The following is a 27,146-nucleotide window of genomic DNA, read 5'->3' as shown; positions in this document are numbered from 1 at the left end:
GCTTCTGTTCAAAGAGTTGCACAGGCTGTCATTTGGCTCAGTGGTGTTACATGGTTATTTTATTATCTCTTTCACAGTTGGGAGCCTTGCCTGCCATGACAGACACCTCAGGATTCTCTGTTTCTTCAGATACATAACAAACACAGATGTACATGATGACTCTACTATAATTTATTTCTGTTTAACCGGTAAGGACACAAATTTAAGACATGAGGAATTTGAGCAAAGTCAAGTGATTGTGGTTCAATGTTTTTTTTAACAAAAAGTACATGTTTACAAAAAAAAGTTTAATGACATAATTCATCACTGTACAGGCAGAAGTTTCAGTCAAAGAAACAGAAGTAACAATGTTTTGTTTAACAGTTTCAGTAATTTGGATATACTGTGAAAATCATGACCAATATATGTTACATGTTTAGACCAACAGATGTTTTAACACTGCTCTCCAGTCAACTGATTCAAAATGATAAAATGACAATCACTAATTTTGAAGTTCTCATAATGCTGAGTTTACCCTTTCATTCTCTTCTTTCTGTGCAGGGACAAAAACAGTGATAAGATTCACAATTATTTGGATCATTTCCTTCATGTCACTGATTATCATTTGTATTGGGAGTGATCTAGAAGAGGTGTTGTTGAGTTTTCATGGATGTAATATGTCTACCACATTTCTCTCATCCAATAAATGACCAGTCTCTGAACATAAATAGCAGTCTAGTCAGAAGGGTTGACGAAGATCCCCTCGATCAACTTCAAAACAGATGTGTGTGTAAAACTGGGACTTCTGGGACTCAATATCTTGCCTAAAATATTACAAAATGACTAAGGCACATTTTATTTAGGCAAGACTATTGACAATTAATCAAAGGTTTGCATAAGAACAATATTTGCAGAATTCATATTTCATAAAAAATCATCACTTAGTTCCAAAAGGAACAAAACATAAATGATTTGTAAAAATAGAACTGTTATAAAATAAGCCACTATGTCATAAGTTAGTATTAAAGCTAAAATGTAAAAAGGAACAGCAACAATAGAGTATCAACATGGAAGCAATCTAGTCTCAGTTGTTAACACTGGAGTAAAGCTTCTAAACTTGATGACTACCACTAAGTGTTGAGATCAACAATTGTAAGAATAATTAATAACATGATCAACAGATCTATAATATCACAATCACAGAGTATCACCTTGATAACAATCTCCACTAAATATGCGTAGTCAGGACCTGTTAAATGTGAGCATAACACACTACTATCTCCATCATGTCTGTAGTTGACTTGTAGAAAAACAACTTGAACTTTCTCATACAGGCTTGTTACTGTTTTGGTGATAAGTCTCTCAGGGCACAAATAGGTCAAACAAATATGACAAAATCTATCCATACATTAAAATGTAACGTTCAGAAGTATATCACATCATATGTCTGGATTTGGGGTAATACTTAATGTATTTTCAACATGGTGAAAATCAGACCACCCCAATATCAACTCCTGAAAATGTAAGTATTATTCACCTTTTCACATCAGAGGAAATATCACAGGTATGAGTGGATTTCTTTAACGATTCTTTCTTATCAGATTTTTATTTAAATGTGAATATTATTCATTTCTCTCTGTTAAAATCCATTTCTATTTGGGACATCCCTTCACCATTTGGTTGCAATAAATTAAACTATTGGCTTTCAGACAAACTTTCTAGAAAGGTGATACAGAAGGCAGTTATTTTGTCTAATTATTTTCTTAAAATAAACTGTTGAAGACATCTGTGTATATTAAGTGTCAACAAAAAGGATTCCCATGATGTTTGGTGGCCATTTTTAATGAGAGGTAGTTTCCATCAGGATGCAGATGGTTTAGGATTCTTGTTATGGATGCTAATGGTGAGATAGTAACTCTTGCCAAACAGAATGTACCAAACACCATGTGTTCATAATGCTGTACATATACATAACTATAAAGGAACACATAAAGTTAACAAAATCCCAGACCACTGTCATATATTTTGGAAGTTATAATAAATGAATAGTCAAATTTTAAACTGGAAGTTCTCAACTTGGTGTCGACAGCACTATAGAGTTGTATTGCCAAGGCAACTGATTACATTGAACAGTCCAGGTAACCATGAGATTCTTCATCCTCTACATCCACTTCTGAAAGACTTGCACCACCTTGTCCTCGTAATGCCACCTCTCCATTATCTGAAACATGAGGTACATGGTCACAACACCACTACCACAGGGGAGTTGGTAATACAGCATTGTGTATGGACATGTCAGTGTACAGGTACTTGTCTTGACTTATGCTGTTTTGGTTTTGTGTCTTTAACGCCACACTGAAATATTTCCAGTATATGCCGGTGGTCTGTGGTAAATCAAGTCTGGACCAGACAGTGATCAACAGCATAAACATCGACCTATGCAGTTGGGATATGATGACATGTTTACCTAATCAGTGAGCCTAAACAGTGATTCCTTTGTCACCTCTTACAACAACCATGGTTTGCTGAGGATGAATTCTAACATGAATCTTTATGGTCTTATGCTGTCTTCACTTATTACATAGCACTATGGAACTGAGATACTGAGCCACGGTTTCTTGACCACACATAAACAACACAACTGTCATCTATGAGCAAATAGTGATTTTCATTAATGATCGCAATACAGTGACTTATTGGTATTTCTGCTGTGTATCCCCTGTGTACTCACATTATCCCAAATGTCTGGCTCCTTCACTTCACCAGGACGTTGAGATGGTGCTGAACTTGGTCTCTGATGGGACATACCTGTTACATACATTGTCAGATGTATAAGAAAACATGATTGAAAGTTTGTGGGGTCTGAAACTATGATCTTAATAAAGTACGAGAGTGTTAACTGACACTTCAAATAATGACATTGTTTGTTACAAGTATGCTCATACTCAAAAATAAGTACTACTTTTGTACTTTACTAAGAAAGTGTAATCCCACATCCAACATATGTTACATTTGATTACATTCTAAATGCCATTGTGTAATCATAACAATACCCTGTTGCAGTTCTCCAACATAGACACATTATTAACCCCACACCAGCACCCACCTTGTGTGAGAGCTGTCAAGGTAGATTTGATCTCCTCTTTCAGCACCCCACTGCAGTTCTGAGACATGGACAGCAGCAGGTTGGCCCCACCATGGCGGTTGAATAGCTGCTTCAGGCGGTAGTCGCTAGTAATCAGCATCCTCGTCAGGATGATAGCTGTCAGTAGATGTCAGTGTATGATGACTGGATGTTTTTTGTGAGTTACAACTTTCATACCCCATGACATTAACATCACACTAATCTACTGTTTTGCTGAGCTTCCTGTGGTGCATACTGATCAGTCATAGTCTCTTTTCTATGCAGTTACTTATTGTCATTCTTAACATCTCCATCTCAATATCTTGTGTGGTCCTATTCTACACTGAAGCCACAAACTACAAGATTAATGCTTATTCCCTTGATGGAACAAAAATGGCTGAACTCTGCATATCAAGTGATAATTTTTTACCATTATCAGAAACACAAGCTGCAATTTTTTAGTATTAAGTCACTATATTGTGTGGTTTACCAACTGATGGCACACTAAATCAACAGCTTCACACAGCAATCATCACGTCTCACCAATAATCTCGAGCATCTCGTCGTCTTCATTGATGCGAAGGAAGTCAATAAGGCGAGGGATACACCCCAGCTCTGACAGTTGCATGTGAGTTTCCACCTGGCGATGATAGATACTGCATCAACATGGCATTCAACAATATATACTACTCAAAAGAAGTTGTCATTTAACACAACTGCCACAACAGATTAACAACAATGCCATGAAAGATTGGGATAGGCTTTTTTTGCATAGTATATGATGTATGGATACTGCTGCATACTAAAACATATGAGGTGTAGCCTGTTTTTCATTTAGTTAAAAGTTAAAAAATATAGTGCACTGGTTTCCATTATCTGTTAGAAATGTTTGATAAATAAATGTCCAATCATTTCCTTTTCCAAAAAGCATGGTGTGTACAGCTGACATGAAATGTTTTCATGCTGGTGATGTGTTAATGTGGAAGTTTATTAACAGGAAGACTTACATTTCCATGATTGACAAGGTCATGGATCAAGAGGAGACAACTCTTCCGCACATCTCTGGACTTGCTGAACAGTCCCTGCAAGAGTTGACTGCCACAGTTGTCCACTGTCACCTTGCGACACTGCTGGGCAATTGGCTGGGTGAGATCAATTGTTGGCTGACCACGTCCAAACTTAGATACTGATCTGTTCCTCTGACTCACATCTAAATCACATACAAGAACACAGTTGTGCCAGGATATGAAAAAATATTATTATGTATCAACACAATATTTGGCAGCCTAAAATCTTATTTGTGAAATATAAACATATAAATACAAGACAAAGCTTCTCAGTATCTGTATAAGATTCATATCACTGAGGGCATGATGGTCAAATGTCAAGTGAAAAGTTTGAAATTTATGACAATGTTTGCAAACATCATAGAAATGTGGTTACTAAACAATATAGTTATACAGGATCATGAAAGAAGAGGCGTATTTCCTATACACAAGTTTCTTTGTTTTTCTTTGTATGTTGTACAAGTTGTACTTACTGTAGGTATCAGCTGATGAGGGTCGAGACCCTATGGCTGTCCTCATCATGCCTGCCACATCTGGCGACATTCTATACAGCGCCGTGTTCACCTTCCTGTCACGCTCCTTGTGCGTCTTGGCAGACTGGGGTCTGTATCAAAACAGTAAAACAATAGTCAGTCAATCTACAGGTACAATCAATACATCAGTGAATACAAAGGTACAGTCATACAATGTACAGGTTTCCCATGTTCCCCTTAATCACTGTACAGGCTTTGATAAGTGTTTTCATATGTGTATTTACCTATCATTGTTTTCATTACAAAAATATTTTGCTTGTAATCATATTCTGTCATTGACCTAATAAAGGGGCAAGAAGTGGCCCAGAAATGCTGTATTGTAAATATTAAAGAACGTGTAAATCCTTAACATATATCTCAATATGTTACAATCAAATAGTTCTGTACACCATAGCTATAAGCTCCTTTTTATAACTGGTGGTATAATACAATCTGTTCCAAAGAGACAAATGGTCAGTCTTCTCATACCATATTACAAAGTAATGTCTGACCTGAGCCTAGGCTTGTAGACATTTGCCGGTCCAGTGTTTGATGTCTGGAGGTCTGAAGTCACCAGCTTCTCATCGAGAGGCTGAATACCACATCTCAAGATCATGGCTGCAGTCTCCTGGAGGGTAACAATAACACAGGCTATGAACACACGTAGTGAATAAAGGATGCTTCACAGCCAGTATCATTCAGTTTTGACACGGACTTAGCTACAAGATACACAAAGTGGATAATGGTATGAGCATCATTTGTCAGCTCATGTTCTGGGGTGTGGTGTGCGAGCTGGCTCAAGCACCAGACGTGTGATGCAACTATGCTGATTTGTTGGTATCGAACCCAACTACCTGTGACCGGGTGTGAAAACGTTGGAGTCAACTTTGTGCACATACTCTTTCCATTCACAACCCCTAGGGTACAGTACACATCCCTGTGCACTTAAAAGAACTCCCGAATCCATTGGTATATGACCAGATGGTGGCCACATGAATATATGTGCAAACACCTAGTTGCGGCTACAGCAACATGCAGTAAACTTGGACAAAGTACTGTGATTATGTGACCCAGTCCACCAGCTGTGAACTGGGTACCTCGTTAGGATGAGAGAGCCACAATAAACTTGGTGCACCTAGTGGCAGCAAGAGCTGTATACTCCCAAGGGAGTTGAGAGTCATAATACAATGTGACGCTGAGATTGACATCCAATGATTGAGGGCAACAAATACCAGTGCCTTGAACAAGCACAAGTTGCATGGATATGTGAGCTATATAAATATTCTATAACAATAACAGTTGTCTGAATATCTCACTGTCAGGGAAACACTTGGATCCAAGGACCATCACTGTATGCTAAACACATATGTAATCATACTTGGAATATGGGGAAAATTAGCTCAGTGGTTAGTGCAATTGTCTATCATTCTGAAGGCCCATGTTCAATTCTCAACATGGTTTCTATGTGTGAAGTGTGTACCCAGCTAAAAGGTCAAGTCTTTATGTTGGAGTCTGCTTTAAGAAATACTGGATGAGTTAAGTTATTTCTAGAAACCAAAGACATGCATTGGCAACCCAGACAATACCATCTTAATGCCCAAGTTATTATGTTGTTGATATCAAACAAAGGTGGAATGTCTCCTTCCAGTCTCCAACAATGTCCCCATAGGGGACACCAGAAATGGCACTTACACATAAGATGAGATTTTGATGTGTTGAGCTGAAGATTTAACCAGAAAGCTATCCCATCACCCCTTAAAGTTTTAAAACACTACAATATGATCATCATCCATCCAAACAGAGGTAGACTCACCCTCAAATCTTCATTCTCAAATGTAACAAATGGAGAGACAAATCTGAAGAGGTCTTCTTCGTACAGGCCTTTCCGTAGCAACCTCCGATCTGCACTGGCTTCTTTTTCTGCTAGCTCCTGCTGTCTTCTCTCCATCATCTCCATTGTATCTGTCATCGACTGTCGTTCTATACTATGTGTAAGGTGGGGATTCTCCATTACCCACAATCCTTCCCTAGAACGTTGAACAGACTCTCTTTCTGGCTTCTCTATAACAATGTCACTGTTTTTCATGAATTTCTTGTTTGTGCATGTAGCCACAGAAATGAACAGGAAAAATTCCAGGAGACTTTTCACGAGATTGACTTCTGAATCACTCAAGATGTCCCCTCGAGGAGTCTTGCTCCTCCGACCAGACATGGGTGAAGGGCATCGCATGGATTGCCGGGAACCGGGACGGGCTGACAAGGGATTGCATCGAATTTGAACTTTTTCTGCAAATTTGGAAAGTAGAACAGCAACTTGACGGCCACAAGTTGTCCAAACTTCAGCTGTAATCTGTCGATTTACACCTTTCAGTTTGTTTCTGAAATGAAAATATTGTGCTGTAAGAACCTCCTCTATTCAGATTAATTCTGAAGCTGAATGAGTGAACTATATGATATGAAAACAGTATAAAAAAATGATCAACAAGAAAACAGAGTCATTCAAGAAATGCAGATGTCCATGTAATGAAGAAGACATAAAAGCAAACTGACTATTATTTATGGAACATACTGAAAAATATAACCTGTTCATAAATGAAATGAACAAACCTACTATAAACCTTTGCGGCACACAACACTTCACACAGCAATACTTTGCCTCCTACTATCTAATCTGGGTGGTATTGATGGGGTCAAGTGTTAAGAGCTAGATTTCTTCACTTTCTCTGATCAATTTCAGTGTAAACATAGTGATATGGATGCTTATGGCCTAAGTTGATGTTAAGATTTCAAAGAGAAACATGTTTTGAACCATGCAGCCAACTTCTGCCATATAATGAAAATAGATGAAATGAGAATTGTGTTATTTTTCTCCAGGAATGTACCAGTAAAGTGCAATGTAATGCATCCTTTACAGAGTTTACAGTCTAATGTAAATTCAGACATGACCTCACCTCAGGTTTTCATCATCTGTCAAGTCTGAAGGATCTAATTTCTGAACAGTCTTTGACCGTTCAACAGGCCACTGGGTGAGTTTGGTTACTATGGCAACCAGTGCTGCTAGGTAACCCAGTTGGTGACAGTTCCACTCTGTGGTTGGGTTGTCATCAATCATCAGCTGCTTGCTCAATGGATCCTGTTTTATCATTGCTGGAAACAACAGCGTCACGTCCTGCTCTTAATTCAACACTCAATCATCAACATCTTTTTCACACATTGTATCCTTTAACATTCCACCTACGTGTACATGACAGTAGCCTGTTAATAATCAAGTGTGGACAAGTGATTGCTGTTATGAGCAACAGTCCACACTATGGGACATGCTGACCCAAAATCTGACAACTTGATTCAATATGGTCCCTCATACAGTAGGTGTAGCTATTCAGAGAAACTACATCTTCAACATATTTACCATAATTTTAGTTAATAACTATTAAGCATCTATAGATAGTATTCCCATAGTTTGTCACATGACACTCTTCAATGTACATGTTTCTGCACTAAAGAGGATATTTAGGACCAAAACAACAGTAAACTGATCAACATTTCTGTTTCATATAATTTCAAAGGTCTATTGATTGTTTCCAAAGACCTGTGTAGCATCCATGTCAACCTTTTAACATGTCCATGATACATTGCCACTTGCAATGCATCAACAGTTTCATCAGTTTTCACACACACACGAAACTCATACCAGTAACTACAAAGTAGATAGCACCTTGCGAAACACTCAGACAGAAATAACACAATCATAAAGCTCACCATGTTTAGTTATAAGCTTCCCAATAAGGGCCAGGAACTCATCAAATGACTGCCAGTTTCGTGCCTCAGCCTGGTGTTTTACTCTCACTGGGTAGACAATTTTGGCTGATCCACGTGCTGTTGTGTCCCCAGCTTGATGGATGTCATCTTCCTCTGGGTGCAGGAATGCTGTGAAGTGTTCCATCACTGTGCGGGCTAGTGACCCTTTACGACACCCACACATTGTCTGTACTATCTTCCCTGCAACCTCCCGAACTTTCCTGGACAGAACATCCTTCATTTCAGGGTCAGATCATTTACCATTGGAAAAAAGGGGTATATAGTCTCTCAGAAATACATTGTATATTTCTGACTGCTTACCCCACTGAATACTTTAATACTCTCAGAAAATAAACGACCAGTGGCTTTATATCACTTCTCAAAGCCAATCATATGAGCCTTGTCAAAAGTTACCATAGAATAATATTATCCACTCACAATGTATTATCAACAGCCATTTTGGCCATCAAACTCTCTTTAAGCATAAATTACTGATGACTTGTTTTCAGATGACTCACCTACATTTGGAGTCTCTCATCAGCTGCATCACGTACAGCATCAGATCCTTGTTACTTATCACGCTGGCTATTTCAGCTTCATCCTCAACCAAACAACATACCAAGTAGAGAGCTTGCCGTTGCACACCACTACAACACATGCCGACATGACCACTTATATAATGACACTAGGGCCTCTGCCTGGAACAATTTGGTTGTAGGAGATTCAACACAAATGTATGGGTCTCACAAAAAGACTTTGTACACACACTGTTCTGGTCAGAATTGTAATAACAACAATAATGGCAGCATAACAGGACATAGAACATATGATGCTTTTGAATGATTTCTTAAAGGGAATCACAAAGACTGAATTCAAATACAGTGCGCCCTCAGTTTGGAATGCTCTTCCAAATGAACTCCACAATTCCCCTTCACTAAGTTAATTCAGGACTGATTTAAAAAACATTCTTATTTAAACAAGTTTTCCCTTAATGTGTACTTTTCCATCCAATTTGTGAGAAAATGCGCAAAGAGTCCTCTTGGAAATTAGCTCTCTCCAAACGAGATCCGTTATTATTATTAATTCAACAAAAACTATTCTATATGACACAATGCATCCTATCAGCCATAACACATTGTTTTCAAATAATTTACGGTTATGAAAGTTTTATGAAGGCAATAAAAAGACTTGACATTCACCCATTTGTAGAATAATCACATAAAGAACAACATCCTTGAAACCTGCAGACACAAGGCAAATAATTATAGCTGTCTAGAGTTCATGAACATATATTAGTTATTCTTTAGTAATATCAGTAACATGAATCTAAAATGTTACATTACCATGGTCCGTCGACAATCATCGATGTGGTTGATCTGATGATATTCTTATCAATCATATCTGGGTAAATGACATCAGTTTGACGATAAAGGTTAATCACAATCTCTACAAATACTTCCTGAAAGATAAGAGGAATAGATCAATGAGATTATCTCATGTACCATGGAAATGTGTGAGAGGGTCAAGAATGAATGTTTATCCATGCAGTAAAAACCTTCAAACACAAACTCCATTAACTTTAGCATTTTCAAGCAGCCTATGCTTGTTGGGATAACCAAATGGGTAGGGTTGTCAGTCTCACTGACTTGTTTCAGTGAAGGTCATAAACCATTATCTAGCCTCATGTAAGAATGTCGAGTTTTGATTGGTCCACGTGACTCTGATAAAACACCATGTACATCCATCATGATCCGCGAGCGGGAGTATAAAAGTCATGTACTCCCGCTACGAAAGTCATATCACCCTGCTACGCCTTGGTGATGACGCGAAGTGAGAAAAGCGTGCATCAACAAGCCTTTAGTTACGTTTGGTGCATTGAGGTCAAATGATCAGCTGGTGTCAACATGGCAGCAATGAAACGTGTTGTGTTGTGTGTTGTTTTGTTTTGATGTAGTGAAAACATTCAGCTAGATAAATGCTTTATCACATTGTGTCCAGGGAAATATGGGGTTTTATCAGTCCCTCGTAAGGTTGTATTCCTTACTCGGGACTGATAAAACCCCATATTTCCATCGACACAATGTGATAACTTATATTGTACGCTGACATTGGTCATAATCAATCACTGTTTTACAGACTGCAGTCAAGTAACAAACATTTTGGACAAAATTTTCAAGGTCTTTGATTGAACTTCAATAATGAAATGTGTGTACCTTCATCTTAGAGCTGCTCTCCTTTAATTCTTTGACAATGAAGAGAAGTTCCTGACCCACAAGTCCAGCAGTGCTCTCATGTTTTGACAGTGTGCGAAGCACACAGCAACTGGCATATTTCATCTCCAGTGGGTGATCACTATAGAGAACTCTCAACAGCACTGCCATCAACACTTCATCTACAGCCTCTGTCAGCTTGTCAGCAACTTGACTATGAGAGAACAGCTGCAAACAGAGACAACTGCATGTTCAAATTATAACATTATACATAAATGAACTATAAGCCATGAATTTGCACATTTTGGACATCCCAACCCCAACCTCTCACTCAACCCAGTGTCTCTCCCTGATTCTCCCTGAACACAGTGTTTCTCCCTGATTCTCCAAGATCCCCATTTCTGCCCCAGACACCTGTGTAACTCCTCTTGAACCCAGTGTCTCTACTTGTTTCTCCCAGAACCCTGCATCTCTCCCTGATTCTCCCTGAACCCAGTGTCTCTCCCTGAGTCTCCCAGAGCATCTCTCCCTGAATCATGTATCTCTCCCAGAACCACATGTCTCTCACTGTGTCTCCCTCAGCCCAGTGTCTCTCACTGATTCTCCCAGAACCTCCATCACTCCCTGCTTCTCCCAGAGCCCAGTCTCTGCATAATTCTCCCAGAACATTCTTATCCCAAAATATCTGAATCCTGTATCTCTCCTTCAACCCTGTGTCTTTCCCTGATTCACCCTCAACCCTGTGTCTGTCCCTCATTTTGCCTTAATCCAGTGATTCTCCCAGAGCCCTTCATCTCTCCCTCCTTCTCCCAGAGCCCAGTTTTTGTATGATTCTCCCAGAATATCAATCCCTGAATCATGTATCTCTCTGAGAACCCAGTGTCTTTCCCTGATTCTCCTTCAACCCAGTGTTTCTCCCTGAACCCCATGTCTCTCCCTGACGTTTCTTAACCTTGCCCACATCAGTGAAACATCAGACTCTCTGTCAGATGCCACTTTTTGCAATATACCAGCAATATCATAGCAGGAGACCCCAAAAATGGGCTTCACACATTGTACCACGTGAATTATTGAATCAAGGTCTTCAGCATGACAAGTCAACGCTTTAGCCATCAGGCTACCCCAAAACCCCATTCGGATATATATAATGTACCTTTTCTGCTGCCTTGAGTGCAGCCACCTGGACCCTGATGCTGTGAGGTGATGAGAGAACTGTCAGAAGATCATTGAATATTTCCTCTTCAGCCATGATGACAGCATTGTCCTCCTTACAACAGAGCTGCTCTATCAACAGCAGACCTGCTTCTCGTAGCTCTGGTTTAGTTCCACGTAACAGTGCTTGCAACTGCATTAGAAGCAAAACATGTTTTGTCAGGACATTCTAGACTTTAGTAAAGGTTACCAAACTCCAGATTTCAGCAACCTTTCCTAAAAATTCACTTCACATACATACATCTCAAGTTTCAGAATGTCTATCCTGACTATTTCAGTACCTTGCCATAGGACAAAATGAGATATGAAGTTAAGAGATTAAGATATGTACAATGTCATTACTGACTATATACATTCAGTAATGACACACATGACTTTGACAACAATTTGGGGACCTTCAGTCGAAGTGATTAATGGCAAGCTATGGATTAAGGATTCCACCTAATGTAAGGACAAATCATTGTTGATTTTGTATCAGTTCACCTTTACAAAAAACTGAGCTGTATCAGTGATACACTGACACAGGATGTTTACCTATTTTTTTGTTAAGAACACAGTTGTCAGGGTGGACAATGAGATGGGAGAAAATTTCAAGCATTTAATGTAGCAGCCAAGTTCATATTTAGCATGAGTCATACATACATTGGCATTTGTATATTAATACATCATGATACTTTTGAGTAAGTATATCTAAATTAAAATTTCCAATCACTGAAACCTCGCCCAAGGCACTATTATCGCCTGCAATGGATGTGTTTTAACAATATCAGAGTCAGTGATTCCATGACATACCTTCATGACTTGTTCTGCTGTGATATAATCTGTTATGGTGTGGTTGTTGATTAGTCTAACCATTGTTTTCATCTGAGAGGCACTCGTTGCCCGAGTCATATATCGCTCCATTAACCTCAACATGTTGTCAATTGTCAGGGCATCTGAAAATGAGCGGTCAACATCATTACATATTTGTGTGTAGCTTGATTCCATAGTGTGAAATGTTGTGTCACATTATGGCAGATTGTTAATAACTGAGAATTGGCAGTACAGGCAATTGATATCAGGGTACAATGACATGCTATCACAAAGTGTAAGAGCTGGACAAGACCACCCTATGGGTTAACTCTTTTAAAGAGCAATACAATGATTGGCATCTATTCTATTGAAAGGTGTCAACATGAAAATATTCCCTCTCAAACCATAACTATAATGATGGATGTTTGTTTGTTATTTAATACCACACTCAGCAATATTATATCTATATGGCAGTGGTTTGTAAATAATCAAGTGACCAGACAATCCAGTGATCAACAATACAAACATCGAACTATGCAACTGGGATATAAGGACATGTCAACCAAGTCGGCAAGCATGACCATCCAATATTGTTGGTTGCCCCTTACCACACATGGGTTACTGAAGACTAATTCTAACCCAGGAATAACTACGAAGCATAAATAAGCAGAAAAAGAGGGTGTCATTAATTTCATTTACTGAAAGTATAAGACACTGGGGCAAATTGGGCTATCAAGCCCCAAAGGTCTGGTGACCAGACTTCAGACTTACATGTTTATTAACATTTTGAAACCCAGTTGGATCTTGAGTATTGAGGTCTCACCTTCATCATCACTGTCACTGTCGCTGTTCCCGCTGTCAAAAGCCATCAGAGCAGACTTTGCTTTGCTTGCTGCCTGCACGTTCCTCTGACACTCACAGACCACACACACTGGTGGGAGGCCACGGTGATTCTGGTAGTTCTCAAGTCTTGCCAACACTGATTTGATACTCTCATGATCTGGGTCATGTCTGGAAACATACAGTCAAATAGATTGTCAAACACAAATAATGTTGAATACCACAATACAGTATAATCACTGCATTCCCTTTTCTAACAAGCTTCTCCCACTTAAAATGTGATCTCACTTCCATGAAAGCAACTGTAGGAAATAAGACCAATGAGACACTGGTCTGGCCAGATGACAACATTCTATATGCAGCATGAGTAATCAAAAGGAATCTCATACATTCATTGTTTTAAACCTCATCAACTTTGATGTTACCATAATGCTGTTAAGTTCTTGAAAGGCACTTAGAAGTTGGACAAACTTGAATACATGACCTGTTTTATGTATAACGATATATTTTTATGCTTATGAAAGAGGATATTATTCATAAGACTGGTCATGTATTCATATTATTATAACCATGATTGTGATCTGTGTTTCAATTTTATTTGTATGATTATTTGACAATATCAAGCAAAGATGTTGTTACATGTAGACTGCCGTCCCAGACTGATCCACTCGCGATAACATTTACAAGCCTTCAAGGCTTGATGCAAAGTCCATTGATACATATTTAGTCAACCTCAAAAGTACACTGCTCTTTTATCAGCTTTGTAATGTGAAAAATGCCACTGTTTCCAGTATGAGTGTAGTGGCTACAAAATTTCTGAATCAGAATACGACTGACAAAAAGAGACATTGATGTCCTTGAAAATGAATAAGTAAAAGTTTTTTATAGGAATAATTATTCAAGTGACATCACTATCACAATGGGGGGTTCTAATTCTATTGCAATACAGTCATTCAATCAAATCAAGATATGCAGTCACAGATGGGATGGATCATTTCACATCATACAGAGATGCAAGCTATGTAAATGATTTACCTGACTTTATAAGCAGTCTCGTACACATGTAGTCCAGTGTTGAGGAGTGTTGCACCGGTAACCTGAAGCTCTGGATAGTCTAGGGGACGGACTGAATATCTCTTTTGACTAGGGTAGTGGCCAGGTAGGTGGTAGTGGTGACGGTCCATTTTTTACCACTGTCCAGCTACATCTCTTATCTATGTCATCATGTGATGCAGACGGGAAGAGTGTGAATCCATTTATCTAAAAAAATGTTAAGAAATATAAGCATCATGTACCAAATACAAAGGATGCTTGGCACGTTTTTGTCTGTTTCACAAACCCTTGTGAATAAATGAAAAAAGGTCAAATTCAAGCTGGGAATAATTGGTGTAGTGTTGATTGCCTCAGCTGTAAAATAAGAATTGTACTGACCTCCTTTTTGGACATTTCATGAGGACATTTTCAGAAAAGATAACCTTGTGCCAGTGACTAAACATCAGTCCATATATGTTAAGGGCTTGTTTTTCGTGCAGACACACATGTACCACAAATACGTTTCTTCGCTCAGATCAAAATACAGAACAGTACCTGGTATCCTATATGGCAGCTGAGTCCCTGGCCCAGTGCCTGAAACCAAAAAAGGTTATTGTTGTTGGTTTAGTTTGCCCGATTTTGAAGTACATGCTGCATAATGCCAAGCATTATAGGAAATAACAGAACTTGATGCTTATCACTATATGTATATGTATCACTGTATATATATCTCATACAGCAGAATGACAGTTCAGATCCACTTAAGAAAGTCTTCCAAGGTCAGATTAAGAAAAGTAATTTTTCATGTGTGTATATTGCAACTCCTCGTTGTCAGTAGCAAGTCCACACCGAGTGAGTTGCCAAGGAGCATAACTCTGTAGTACTTCTGAAAACCTGGTCCATTTTTGGTTGTGGGAGGGGTCCTTGTTTTACGCATTCTGGCTTTTTCCATGATGTATTTGAGTGAAAAGCAACAACTGGTCCCTTCAGAAGATATTCCCACTTTGGTGCAGTTGGAAAGAAAGGTTGGTTTGCTCTGTTCTTACACAGTTTTTCAACCCTTTTAAATATTGCTGATTATTGAAATATGTTTTATCAATTGATGGCACGCTTTAGAGTATTTTCATTATAAACACATATCAATCCTCTCCATAATAAAACAAATTTTAACCTAATATAGCCATGGATACATATTTAAGATAGTTTTGTGTGAGGGTGAGGTAGTTTTGTGTGAGGGTGGGGCGTATTGCCAAGGGCAGATAACTCGATGTGTGAGTCCAGCTAACAATGATCGTGTCATTAACTCATTTATTGAATAATTTTATTTAACATGCTTAATATATTTTAAAGTGTTAAAATGTGTGTACTCTGATAATTAATCAGGTAGGAAAATACCTTCTGAAATTCATATGCTATTTTCATTAAAAACATTTTGTGAATTTTCGTTAAGCAATGATAAACCAGATTTACTCTGTCTTTATCCAAAAGTGACAGCCAAGATAAGACTTCATTACCCGGAATGCGAATTCTTTTTACAGTCACTTGCTCACAGAAGTAATAAATGTACAGCGGTTAAGAACACAACACACATATAAATATAAATATGAATATAAAAAGTGAGTAATTATGACATTAAGATGATTAATTGAGATCATATTGTGAAACTAAAATGGTATATGTACTGTAATAACCTATTTATCACAGGTGCTATTTAAAAGTTTAATACTACTTGGAGTAAAGGAATTTGTGCCAAGGTAAAAATAAAAAATCGGCGGCCAGACGGTAAAAGGGAATAGTATGAGTTTAATGGGTGTGTTTCATCAGCGATAATCTTATGCGCAAGGGGCAGAGCACGGGTTTCATTTGAGGAAGATAGATTTACAAGGGGGGTGTTTGCAATCTTCGAGGCGATGTTGGTAACTTTCATCAGTTTGTTTTTGTTTTTAAGGGAGAGGGATACGTACCAGCACTGAATACCAAACGATAAAACAGAGTGAACATAACAAGAATAAAAAAGTGATAACAGTTTGACATCGACATTAAAAGATCTAAGTTTCCTCATGAAGTATAATTGCTGTTGACACTTCTTGTAGATAGAGTCCGTATTTTTGTTCCAGTTCAATTTGTTGTCGATGATAGTCCCTAAATACTTATGTTCTGATACAGTGCCTTCAAAACAAATGGGTTCAACATGGTCCACATTTCTCTTTGACCTAAAATCAATTACCCGTTCCTTTGTTTTCGCAACATTAATCTCAAGGAAGTTATCATGACACCAGGTGACTAAGTTATTGATGTCCTGTCTGTACCCGTCTTCACTGTCCGTAGGGAGTGCCACTAGTGCCAAGTCATCGGCGAACTTGATATTAGAACATATACTGTGGCATTGTGGCTAATAGTTGAAAACTGACTATATTATATTGATTTTTTAATCTCAGCAGAATTCAGCAGTATTCATTTGTGGATGTCATAGCACTTACTTAAACACATGATGCAGATCTGAGTATAGAGAGTAAGTATTTTTTTCCCATTGCAGCATCACAACATGCATGCTCTACTCACTGACTCAGGTTTAAAGTGAACAATGAAATTGGTTAAATATGCGTTAAAGGTGCAGGTATTCGCTTTCAAAATTTGAAACAGACTATTGCTCTCATATTAACCTATGTTAAGATTTGTTCTGTTTTATGGACCATGATTACAAACTCCCATTTCATTATATTCACTGAAACAATTCAGCATCAGATTTGCTTCAGGATTGAAACATGGTATCTTTAGTTTTAAAGCACTGTCTAAATTGAATCTTCAACACTGGTGATACAGGTTGAAGATTAGAATATCTGAAAACATGTTACAAGCTTAAGTTCACCTTAACTGATGCAAAACAAGGGTAGCAGTTCATAATCTTGACTCTCTAACTTAAATCAGTCTCATTAATTTAGTGTTAAGATACTGATTTTGCCAACACTGACATTGTACATTAGTCTTGATGTTTAATGAACTGTTTTTTTCTTCTTATAGGTATGCAGACCTAAAACATATGTTGAATCGAAGATCTTGGATGTTCAAGAAGAAGTATAATTCCAGATGAAACATTATTCCTCTGTAAAGCACTGTGCTAATAGAAAAGACTATTAATATATTTGTGGTTCAACAACATTTACTACATATAGTTTTGTATTTGAAATTAAAGGGTGTGACGTTTTTTTCACCAAATTGGAAATGTGGACATTTTGCAGAGTTGATGGTAGTTGACTTAAACACCTTGTTTATCAGGAATGGGTGGACAGAATTAAGACAGGAAAAGTTTGTTGCAATGCTGATGTGTCAACAAACCTTGGAAACATAGTTTAAAAAATCTGACCCTTTGATTTCAAACTGGTGTGGACTTGCTATTGTCAGTGTTTTGAGAGCATGAATTTTGAGAGCATGAGTGCACCTTGCCCAGCCTCGCACATGTTGCAGGAATTGTACTGTTGCCTGTACTTGAAACACGAGTGCCAGAAAACCTATTGAATGTCATGCTTTTTTATATGACTCATCCCCTGGTTCTATTCTGGTTTTGGCCAGGATAGGTTTCTTTGTACAGAAATTTCCTGAGGTATATGTTTTGTGACATGGGGTACATATATACAGTACATATGTGTAGTGGTGACAAGACCCATATTCAGCTTAAGTGGATCCCATATGAAGTAAACGTCCTTCCGATGCTTGTAATTAAAAAGTTTTCACATGCAGTTATCAAAGACAAAAACTTACCAAGCAGAATCTAGCGACCTTAGCATTATGCTGATCAACATGAGTTAACATATTTAAGTGTCAACCTCTACTTGAAGCGCTCACATAATGTAACAATCTTTAAGTAAGTCAATTCAGAGGTGTAATTCCGCAAAATGAAATAAAATACGTTAACACAGAAACACTGTAATGATACATGATAGCAAAACGCAAGATGGACACCATACACTCGTACGGTTCACCTCATAATAACGGCGTTGTTAATATAAACAAACAGGCACATACACAGTGCACGTTGAGAGGTCCGCCATGATGAATATCATCACAAGGGAGACATTATTTACGCGTCAGAAAGAATTTTCCAATCTGAAGCTAGATTCACTTAGACAAATATCCCATGTCACAAAGTAATACAGTATCAGTTAATACATCGTACACAATTTGTGGTCCTTTTTCCTACATATTTATCTCATATCTCGCTTAATGACTGTCAGATCACGAAATTCTCCCTTTTCTACCAACATGGCAGACAAGTTACCCCCAGGTAAAATCTGCATTTGTGTTTACTGTATTGTCTACTGCCCCCTTTGATGTGCAATATCAAAATATGTCTAATTCGTTACAGAAGGCTTTATTCAGCTAGTGTGATTCATTACGTTGCACTAAATAACACATTATCGTCCATATTTAGCGTTACAACCTAAGCGATTTGCCAGACAACAGTGCAGACCGACTGTGTCGCAGGTGCAGATTGAGTTGAGTTGTTCAGTCGTTGTGTACGTTGCTAACAGTACTTTATGTGTATTTTAGGTTTTCTTGTGTCGTGACTTTACAACATTTGATTCCATCTTTTCATTAATTTGACTTTGCATAATTAGTTCTGTTCTTTCTGAAAAAAACTACGATCAAACCTTTGCAAGGAGCAGTATAAAGTAACATTTTAGTAACATGAAAGGATTTCTGACCTTATAACGATTTTTTGTAAGGCTGTGTGCTATGAAGTCACTACGTTCGTTATGTTCAGGTAAGGAAGAAATGTTTTGGATGATACTTTCCATAGCCCAGTTTCAACATTCAGTTAACTTCTGAGCATTGTGACATTTATGTTGATAAGGAGTTGTACAGAATATCAAATCTCCTAGTTTTACAGGTTATTGTTAGTGTTTGCTTGAAATCTCCAAAACTGATGATCGCTTCATTGCCAATGAACAATCATAAAAAAATTGGTTAGCGTCATTTTTCAGATTTCCCTATCTTAAGGTTGTCACTGCAGATAAGTATAACACGATGCAAGTTGCTACTTTAAAGTGATGACTAATATATCACAAACATAATTGTGGAGTCTTCAAGAAACACTCTAAAACAATAGTTCCAAAATTGTTTGTGTTTGATTATGAAATATTTTAATTGATTGTTTGCTCGGATGGTCACTGCGACCAATTTTCGATTATTTCAATTAATCAGAGCACTACTAGTTATTGTACCCTTAACTTTAACCTTAACTTACTCATAAAAAACATCTTCATCATAAAACTAAAGTCCATCATCCAAGTATATAGACAGTGTGTGTCAGTTGCCACACCCCATGTTTTAGCACTATTAAACACAAAAAACTTGGATTTTCCAAAACATATTTCAGAAAACTCTTATATATTCAACTATACAGGTAATAAATGTGTACAAATTCGTTTGCTAATGATTTCAAGGATTATTATCTGCCTTGCAGTCAGGAATGCACAGTAAAAGTGGTTTATCAGTATTAACCTGGTCGACACTGGTTGATTTGCATGTGGAAAACTTTGTAACAGTGGGAAATCTTCGGATATTTCCTTGTTTCATTAGTATCAAATCTTATTTGCATTTTTATTTTGTCAGGATTAAAAGTTGTTATATCTTGATCAAGCATAGTGATTTCCTTATGTTTTTGCTCTATAAATAAAGTATTGTCTTAAATTTCAGTAAATGTTTGTTTGAAAATACTTCATGCAATATATTGCAATACATATTGCAATATGTGTTTTTGCATTTGAATGTATTGCAATGTGAAAAATCTCTGCAATACCCACTCCTACTTTCAATATGTTTGGATGGCTTGTTCCCCATACAATGACCAGAAACAAATCCTATTCATAGTTTTAGTTTCCATTGTTAATACAAAGTAGTGTTTGTTGAAGCATGACACTGATGAGGATGATGATTTTCTGTTTTTGAGTGATATTTTTATCTTTATCTCCAATTTACCATGTCATAAACTGATAATGATATGATGTTCAATTTTTATATTTATTTATATTGAACCATATCAATGTGTACTGAATTATTTTGTTTTTCTTATTTTGAACTATTTCTATGGTTTTAGAATATTTGTTTTTCTTTCAGCCCAATCCATTCTCTTCCCACAGAGGTTACTTATCATATCTTCCCATGAACCTCTGTTCTAATTTGACCATATTTGATGGTTCTCATGAAATCCCCTGGTGGCAAATAATCACAACTCGAATTATCTCCCTTATTTCTATCCAGTCAGAACGTGTGACACACAGACTTACATCCAGCGTGGCTAACGTAAACAACTTGTGTTGATGTGACACACACGTTTAATGGCTAGCTTGTCTGTTGTCAACGAGGGCAATAGAGACGCCATTGAATTGCCATTTTATGGATATGCTCTGTCTAGAAGAAACATTTGTGCCTCATGTTGGGGAAGAGGTTCTAGTTTTTCTGATGCATACGGAAATTACCGAGGCCTTACGAATGATTAATTTTCAAAGATCGTTGCCGATTGCACAACTAAATCAGATTGCAACCAATCACAAATTTTGAACACTCACACCATGAAAGAGCCATATTAGAACAGAGGTTTGTAGGAAGATAACCAGACAAGTAAGAATGAGCCCAATCTAACTAACGTTTATTGCAAGTATCAGTTTCGATGATACCTATTTTTAAAAGAAGTTAACAATACCAGTTAGTGGTGGTCTGATTAATTGAAAAAATTGAAGATTGGTCGCAATGACTAAATGACCATGCAATCAACAAGTTTTTCTCATAATAGAACACAAACACTGTTAGAACACTTGCAACCTTAACAACATTTGTCTCAAGGTTGGATTTGTCTGTAACATTTCATAAGCACTACAAGCTTGTTCCAAGTCAGGAGTGAATGTATCTTAAACAGTCAGGGAAATTTGTGCCTAACATATTTGTCATTCTTTAAGGTAGGAAATTTGTTGATACTATGTATTTATCATGCTTTTGACCATGCACACTTGACATATTATTTTGGTTTCAAAATTCAATGTCGGTGTCAAGTTTAGTGCACTCATTGACCCTGACTTTCCAGCATTAATTTTCAACATGGTAAATTTCAAACTAAATGACTGACTTCCTATTTTTTCAATGTGTACTACGACCTGACAAAACCCAAAATCAGCATTAGCATGATCAGGGCACATTAACTAGTGATAAATTTTTAGGTCATGCTATTATATTTCTGAATGTACTTGTTTTGTTTGAAACCTTTGGAAAAAAGTGTTGTGCCCAAAAAGGTGTTTGAGTAATCATCATTGTTTTACTTACATTGCCATGTTTGTATACATGGTATAAAGATGAACTGAAAACCAAGCATGTTTTACAACGCTCATATCTGTGATGACAAAGGTGACATTTCTCTATTGCCAATCCATAAAAGATCACAAAAAGACATCCAAGATGCAGCTACTTAACATTTTCAGCATTTGTAGGATATTCTTCTAATTTAGTGTTTTTTTTCATTCTTTACATTTCACAGTGACAGTTGGGTCAAATCCATGTGTGGATTGTGACAAAGTGTTTCAAATTTGCCAGTATTTCAAATTACCCAGGGGTCAACACAGAGCGACCAGAAAGAGACAGCCCAGAGAAACGGAAACTGGCTGATGATGACAGTGAGACAGCACCACCTGTGAAGAAAAAGTTCTCCATGGGTTTCAGTTCAAAACTCACTGATGCCAAGAAGAGTCCAGTCATACAGATTGCTCCAAAACAAGCTCCAGCACCAATTAAGATGTCTCTCTCAACACAGGTAAATCATGATTCGTTTTGCTAGAAATTCAACAGCAAACCATAGGACTTGATAAGTGAGTCGTGAGAACTCTGTTAAGCAAGAAATGAGGCTCCGTCTGAATGTAACAATTTTCCACCAAGAACATTGTTTTGACGTTGTTGTTGATCATGCTTCAATAAAGTCTTATATATTCATAATAATTGATGGTATTTCCTCTGGATGTTCGCTACAGTTTTTGAGGATGAAGAATATTGTACATCTCCATGTCCTCAACGTTTGAATGTGTGAGAATGGACATGCACTGCTTTTAGCAACCTCCCAGAATTACCACTGTGAAGGACCCTAAGAATGTTCTTGACATATTGTCCACATGCAGGGTGTGAATCTTGGATATGATAATCCATTTATCTAAGCAACTGCCACCTGAAGGCATTGCCTAAGGTGCCAAAATATGTTTAACCTTACTGTAATGCTTTGCATTACTTTTGCACACCTATTATCAAGCTGATACACTGTGATGTAGTTCAAGCACTGTTCAGAGTCACTAACTCATTCCAGCTGAATGTTCAAAGCATCACAAAGTTATTTCACTTATTAGGAATCTAGGTTTTAAGGGTTTTTTTTGTGAAAACAATGTTCATGGTTAGATCAGAGATCAAGGGTTAAACAACTAGTGAAACCTGTCAGCATGTCTATGGTTTTGTTGGAGAATCTACAGATTTCAGTGACACATGAAGTAATGTTTAATAATTGATCCATTTCCAATAATATGATTTCAGAAACCCAAAGACTGCCCAGCTACGAATGTATTACAGAAGAATGCTAAAGTAGCTGCTATATTTAATCCAGATGATGAGGTATGTGAACATTTGTAGATAGTTGCTGTCAGTGTGTGTAGTGTCAATTTAGCTAGTCATTTTGTAAATATATCACTCTCTACAACTTGTCAAGTTAATACACTTTTCAATCATCCAAGATTATGATCAGATGAGATTGTTCATCATATTAGCAGCTTAATGATGAAACCAGTGTCATGCTGACAAAATCTTATTTTTATCTATTTTTGTAATAATTTGCTTAGTTTCTCCTTTCAAATTTCAGGTTAGTGAATTATTTGTGGGCCAGTAACTTTCAGGCATAGTTTGTCTGATTGGTGATTAAAATTTGAAACTATTTCACACTCTCATTGTTGGTAATCTTACACTATATGAAATCAGGGATACACATGTGTATGTTATGTAATTCTTCCCCTATGTGTGTCATTGAAAAAAATGGAGAACTTCTTTTATCTCATTGATAGTCAAAAGGATACCTCCTTTTATAATTTGACATAGTGCGACATTTTCAAAATACAACTCTCTAAACATGCTAATTCTTTTATTAATTTGGCATTTGTGATGTATTTTGTAGAATGATGAGCACAAGGGGCTTTTGCAGAAGGGAAGGTGATAATTATATTTGATATGTTGCATGTTCTGTTGACAGAGTGATGAAGAAGAAATGCCGCCTGAGGCTAAGATGAGGATGAGAAACATAGGAAGGTGAGGACAATTAGCATGATGATACCTCCAAATGTTTACAAAAATAATGTCAGTTGTTTCAAAGGCATTTAGAAGTTGGAGGAATCAAACTAAAAGTACTTTATAATAAAGAAGTTGAACCATAAAGCACTTTTAGTTTAAAAATTATGTCAGCCAAAATTGTTTTCCAGGAAACTATTATCATGACATCAGATGATGGAGCAGACCAATATGATACAGAGGTTATTAAACATTAAATTTTTTAAAAAAAAAACTGTCTCACAACCCCAAATTGTGTGAATATATTGCATTCATTGTTTTCAGTGAAATATTTGTACAATGAAAAAACAATGCCTTTGAGATAAGGATTTGGAAGTCTGAGCGACAGGTATAGTAAGAAGTAAAGAATGCTTAACATCTGCATCTGACAAATGACATGCCACATCCTCCAGCCAGTTGTGTACATTAGTCTTTGTTCAGGCCTGCATATAGGTTGTTGCTTTGACTACAAATGATTGTTTTTGATATAAGTACACTGAAGGTCCTGAAAACTTTGCAAACTACAGTGGGTAAAACTGTAGACCAGCACAGCGTGAATGTTCCAAATTTTACACCACAGTACATACAACATGATTCTGTTGGGACAAGAAAGATACAAAGTCTTGTAAAAAGTTGAAATGGAAGGATTTGAAGTAAATGAGGTAGCCCATTTGTATTTATATTACAATTGTGAACAAACCTGAACTAATACAAATGTTAGAGCACTGGGTCTTGAGCTGGGGTAGGGGATGGAGTCTGGGGCTAGGGCAGGGTTGGTGCTGTGGCAGGGTAGGTGCTGTAGCAGGGGCAGGGGGCTGGGGCTGGGCCTGGGGCTGAGGCTGGGGTTGGGGGCTAAGGCTAAGGACAGTAATGTTATCCAAATTAACACTTTTCTGGTTCTGCATATGTTTTGCAGAGATACGCCAACTGCTGCAGGGCCCAACTCATTTGGTAAAAATCGACTTGGATTTTGTGATCGCCAGAAGATTATGGAGCGAGAGTTAAAAGCAAAGATGGATAACCTGGGAGAGAAAAAATGAACTCTGTGGGATACAAATGTGATAAAACTGCCATGGAAAGTGGTAGCTCCCTCAGACCGGAACACCATTTTCTTTCCAACATACATAAGCTGAAGGTGATCACATCCAGCTGCTGGCTACATGCTCTTTGTGTTATGTTTATCAATGTACAGCTTTAGTGGCATTGCAGAGAGCATAGAGACTTGGCATATGTGAGCATGGTATGAATTGAACAGAACATTGAGGAATTGATGGATTCAGTCTGAAACTGCAGTGAGCTGCCAACTGCAGAATCAGGTTCTCAAATGAAACTGATTGTTGTGGGATGCAATGTTCGAGGAGCATCTTGCCTCGGGACAGAAGACTTATTGTACTTTCTCCTGAGTTTACATTCTTCATTTCATACTTTCTGGTGTTTAACAGCTCACAGCAAATGTTGCCAAATCTCAACCTGATGGAGTGGTATCAGTGGTGTTCAAAAATCCCATCACCCGATGCCAGTCAGTTTTCATTTCGGGCAATCAAATAATAGTATTTACTTCTCTGTTTCCTAATAAGTAATTTCTGCATATGGTTTCAAACTGTATTTAAACTTGCATTTCATTTCATATCAGCTCAAAATGTACCTATGAAATTTCACAATTATCATAAAGTAGAGTAGATCTTTCTTCGCTATTTATCACTTTTCATTAAATAGTCTACTAAACATTAACATCAAATACCATGTTGATTTATATGTACTTGCAAAATTACAGCATCATGGTTATGTCACAAAAATCAAGTAGAAAATAAGTCAGGACAAGTTACTTTCTTAAAGTCACCTGCCCTTGTGGCAAGTGGCTTTTAAAACTAATTTTTAACCCCTGGGCATTATGTTATTTCCATTTGTAGGTGGAAGTGGTTCTTTAAGAAATGGTATGTTGGAACATCTTGAGGAATTGAAAATCTTGGTTTAGTATACTACTCAACTTTTGATAGGGATATTTATAATCTTTCCATCATACACAAGTCTGATTCTCATGATATGTTATGTATGTGCTTAAATAGAATGACATATCTAATTATTCCTAACAAACATTGAGAAGTATATGATAAGGTGGCACACCATGTCACACCAGCTGTTGAAGCAAAATTATCAAGAGGTCCAGTACTGTTTGCTAACAATATAACTATTTAAATACAAAAATAAATGATCTGAACTTATCAAGTACAGAAAAATGATAGTTTTGTTCACAACAAAATAGATAGTCAGTCTACTGCTGAGAAGGTTGCTTGTACATTGTTCTTTCAATTGTCCTGTCACATGAATTAGTTTGATGAACTAGTTTATATGACTTACCGTCAGAATCTGCTTGTTAGTAATAATATGACTAATATTTTTTCAGAAAACCAGAATCTCATGATTCATATGATTTGACATGAATTTAGGAACACATCCTTTTCAATAAAGGGTTATTTACAGTTTTTAGAAATTAAGGATTAAAATCAGTGAGCCCTTGTAATAACTCTAATGTCAGAAGTTTAAACTTTAGCATGTTGCAGGGGTCCCTAGATTCCAATATTTGTTTAGCATAAGCAACAAACCTCATGGACCCAAGTTGACCATTAATACTGAACTCTGTTTTGAATGATTTCAGAGGTTATCATGGTAAATCACTGGGCCTAGATTTTCGAAGCTCTCTGAGTGCTAAGATAGTCGTAAGTGCCATACATTAACATCAACTTAAAACCATCTTAGTGCTATGAGAGCTTTGAAAATCTAGGCCCTGCTGGTTTTAATGAATGTAGTAACAACTCGTGAGATTATTGGTGTGTATTATTGGTGATTTCACTGGGAACTGTTAGTTGGTTTCATATAACAACGTCTTTGTGATTTCTTAGGTCAAACTCATATAACATATATATGATCATCAGATTTCAGATTTTTTGTTTTAGATACAAATGACATGCAGCTTGTTGTAATTTTTGGGATGGCATTAGGTGTTTTATTTCTGCTTGATGTTCACAAGTCATTATTTGTCATCCTATTTTATTTGAAATCACAGATTGGCTGCAAAATGAACTTAGTTCTCAAAACAACTATAGACATATGCTATGTCAGTCATTACATTTAATATGGAAAGTATCCGTTGCACTTACAAAGTTTGGTATCAGTTTTGTAAACTATGAGCCATTGTGCTTTGTAATAAAATACTTAAATAAACAGGCTGTTTTATACA

General features: G+C 37.2%; 2 protein-coding genes across 2 annotated transcripts; one reads left to right on the top strand and one right to left on the bottom strand.

The window, feature by feature from the left end:
- Positions 1 to 149: 149 nt before the first annotated feature.
- Positions 150 to 18,642, bottom strand: LOC137287115 (uncharacterized). The gene is made up of 19 exons (XM_067819251.1): positions 18,590 to 18,642; positions 15,122 to 15,160; positions 14,570 to 14,794; positions 13,518 to 13,705; positions 12,695 to 12,837; positions 11,844 to 12,035; positions 10,694 to 10,918; positions 9,824 to 9,939; positions 8,999 to 9,127; positions 8,442 to 8,701; positions 7,634 to 7,829; positions 6,496 to 7,060; positions 5,195 to 5,310; positions 4,644 to 4,774; positions 4,111 to 4,313; positions 3,647 to 3,743; positions 3,086 to 3,241; positions 2,711 to 2,787; positions 150 to 2,200 (listed from the first exon to the last, which is right to left on the bottom strand). Exons 3-19 carry the CDS (start codon positions 14,716 to 14,718, stop codon positions 2,141 to 2,143), a joined length of 3,003 nt encoding a protein of 1,000 aa, XP_067675352.1. The 5' UTR covers positions 14,719 to 14,794; positions 15,122 to 15,160; positions 18,590 to 18,642; the 3' UTR covers positions 150 to 2,140.
- A 173-nt stretch (positions 18,643 to 18,815) lies between these two features.
- LOC137287114 (PEST proteolytic signal-containing nuclear protein-like) lies at positions 18,816 to 27,146 on the top strand. The gene is made up of 5 exons (XM_067819250.1): positions 18,816 to 18,848; positions 22,168 to 22,367; positions 23,129 to 23,206; positions 23,835 to 23,890; positions 24,825 to 27,146. Exons 1-5 carry the CDS (start codon positions 18,827 to 18,829, stop codon positions 24,946 to 24,948), a joined length of 480 nt encoding a protein of 159 aa, XP_067675351.1. The 5' UTR covers positions 18,816 to 18,826; the 3' UTR covers positions 24,949 to 27,146.

The sequence above is a fragment of the Haliotis asinina genome, chromosome 6, assembly GCF_037392515.1.
Source record: "Haliotis asinina isolate JCU_RB_2024 chromosome 6, JCU_Hal_asi_v2, whole genome shotgun sequence".
Classification (NCBI taxonomy): domain Eukaryota; kingdom Metazoa; phylum Mollusca; class Gastropoda; order Lepetellida; family Haliotidae; genus Haliotis; species Haliotis asinina.
The sequence above is the reverse complement of the archived record's forward strand: the minus strand, read 5'-3'. Positions and strand labels throughout refer to the sequence as shown.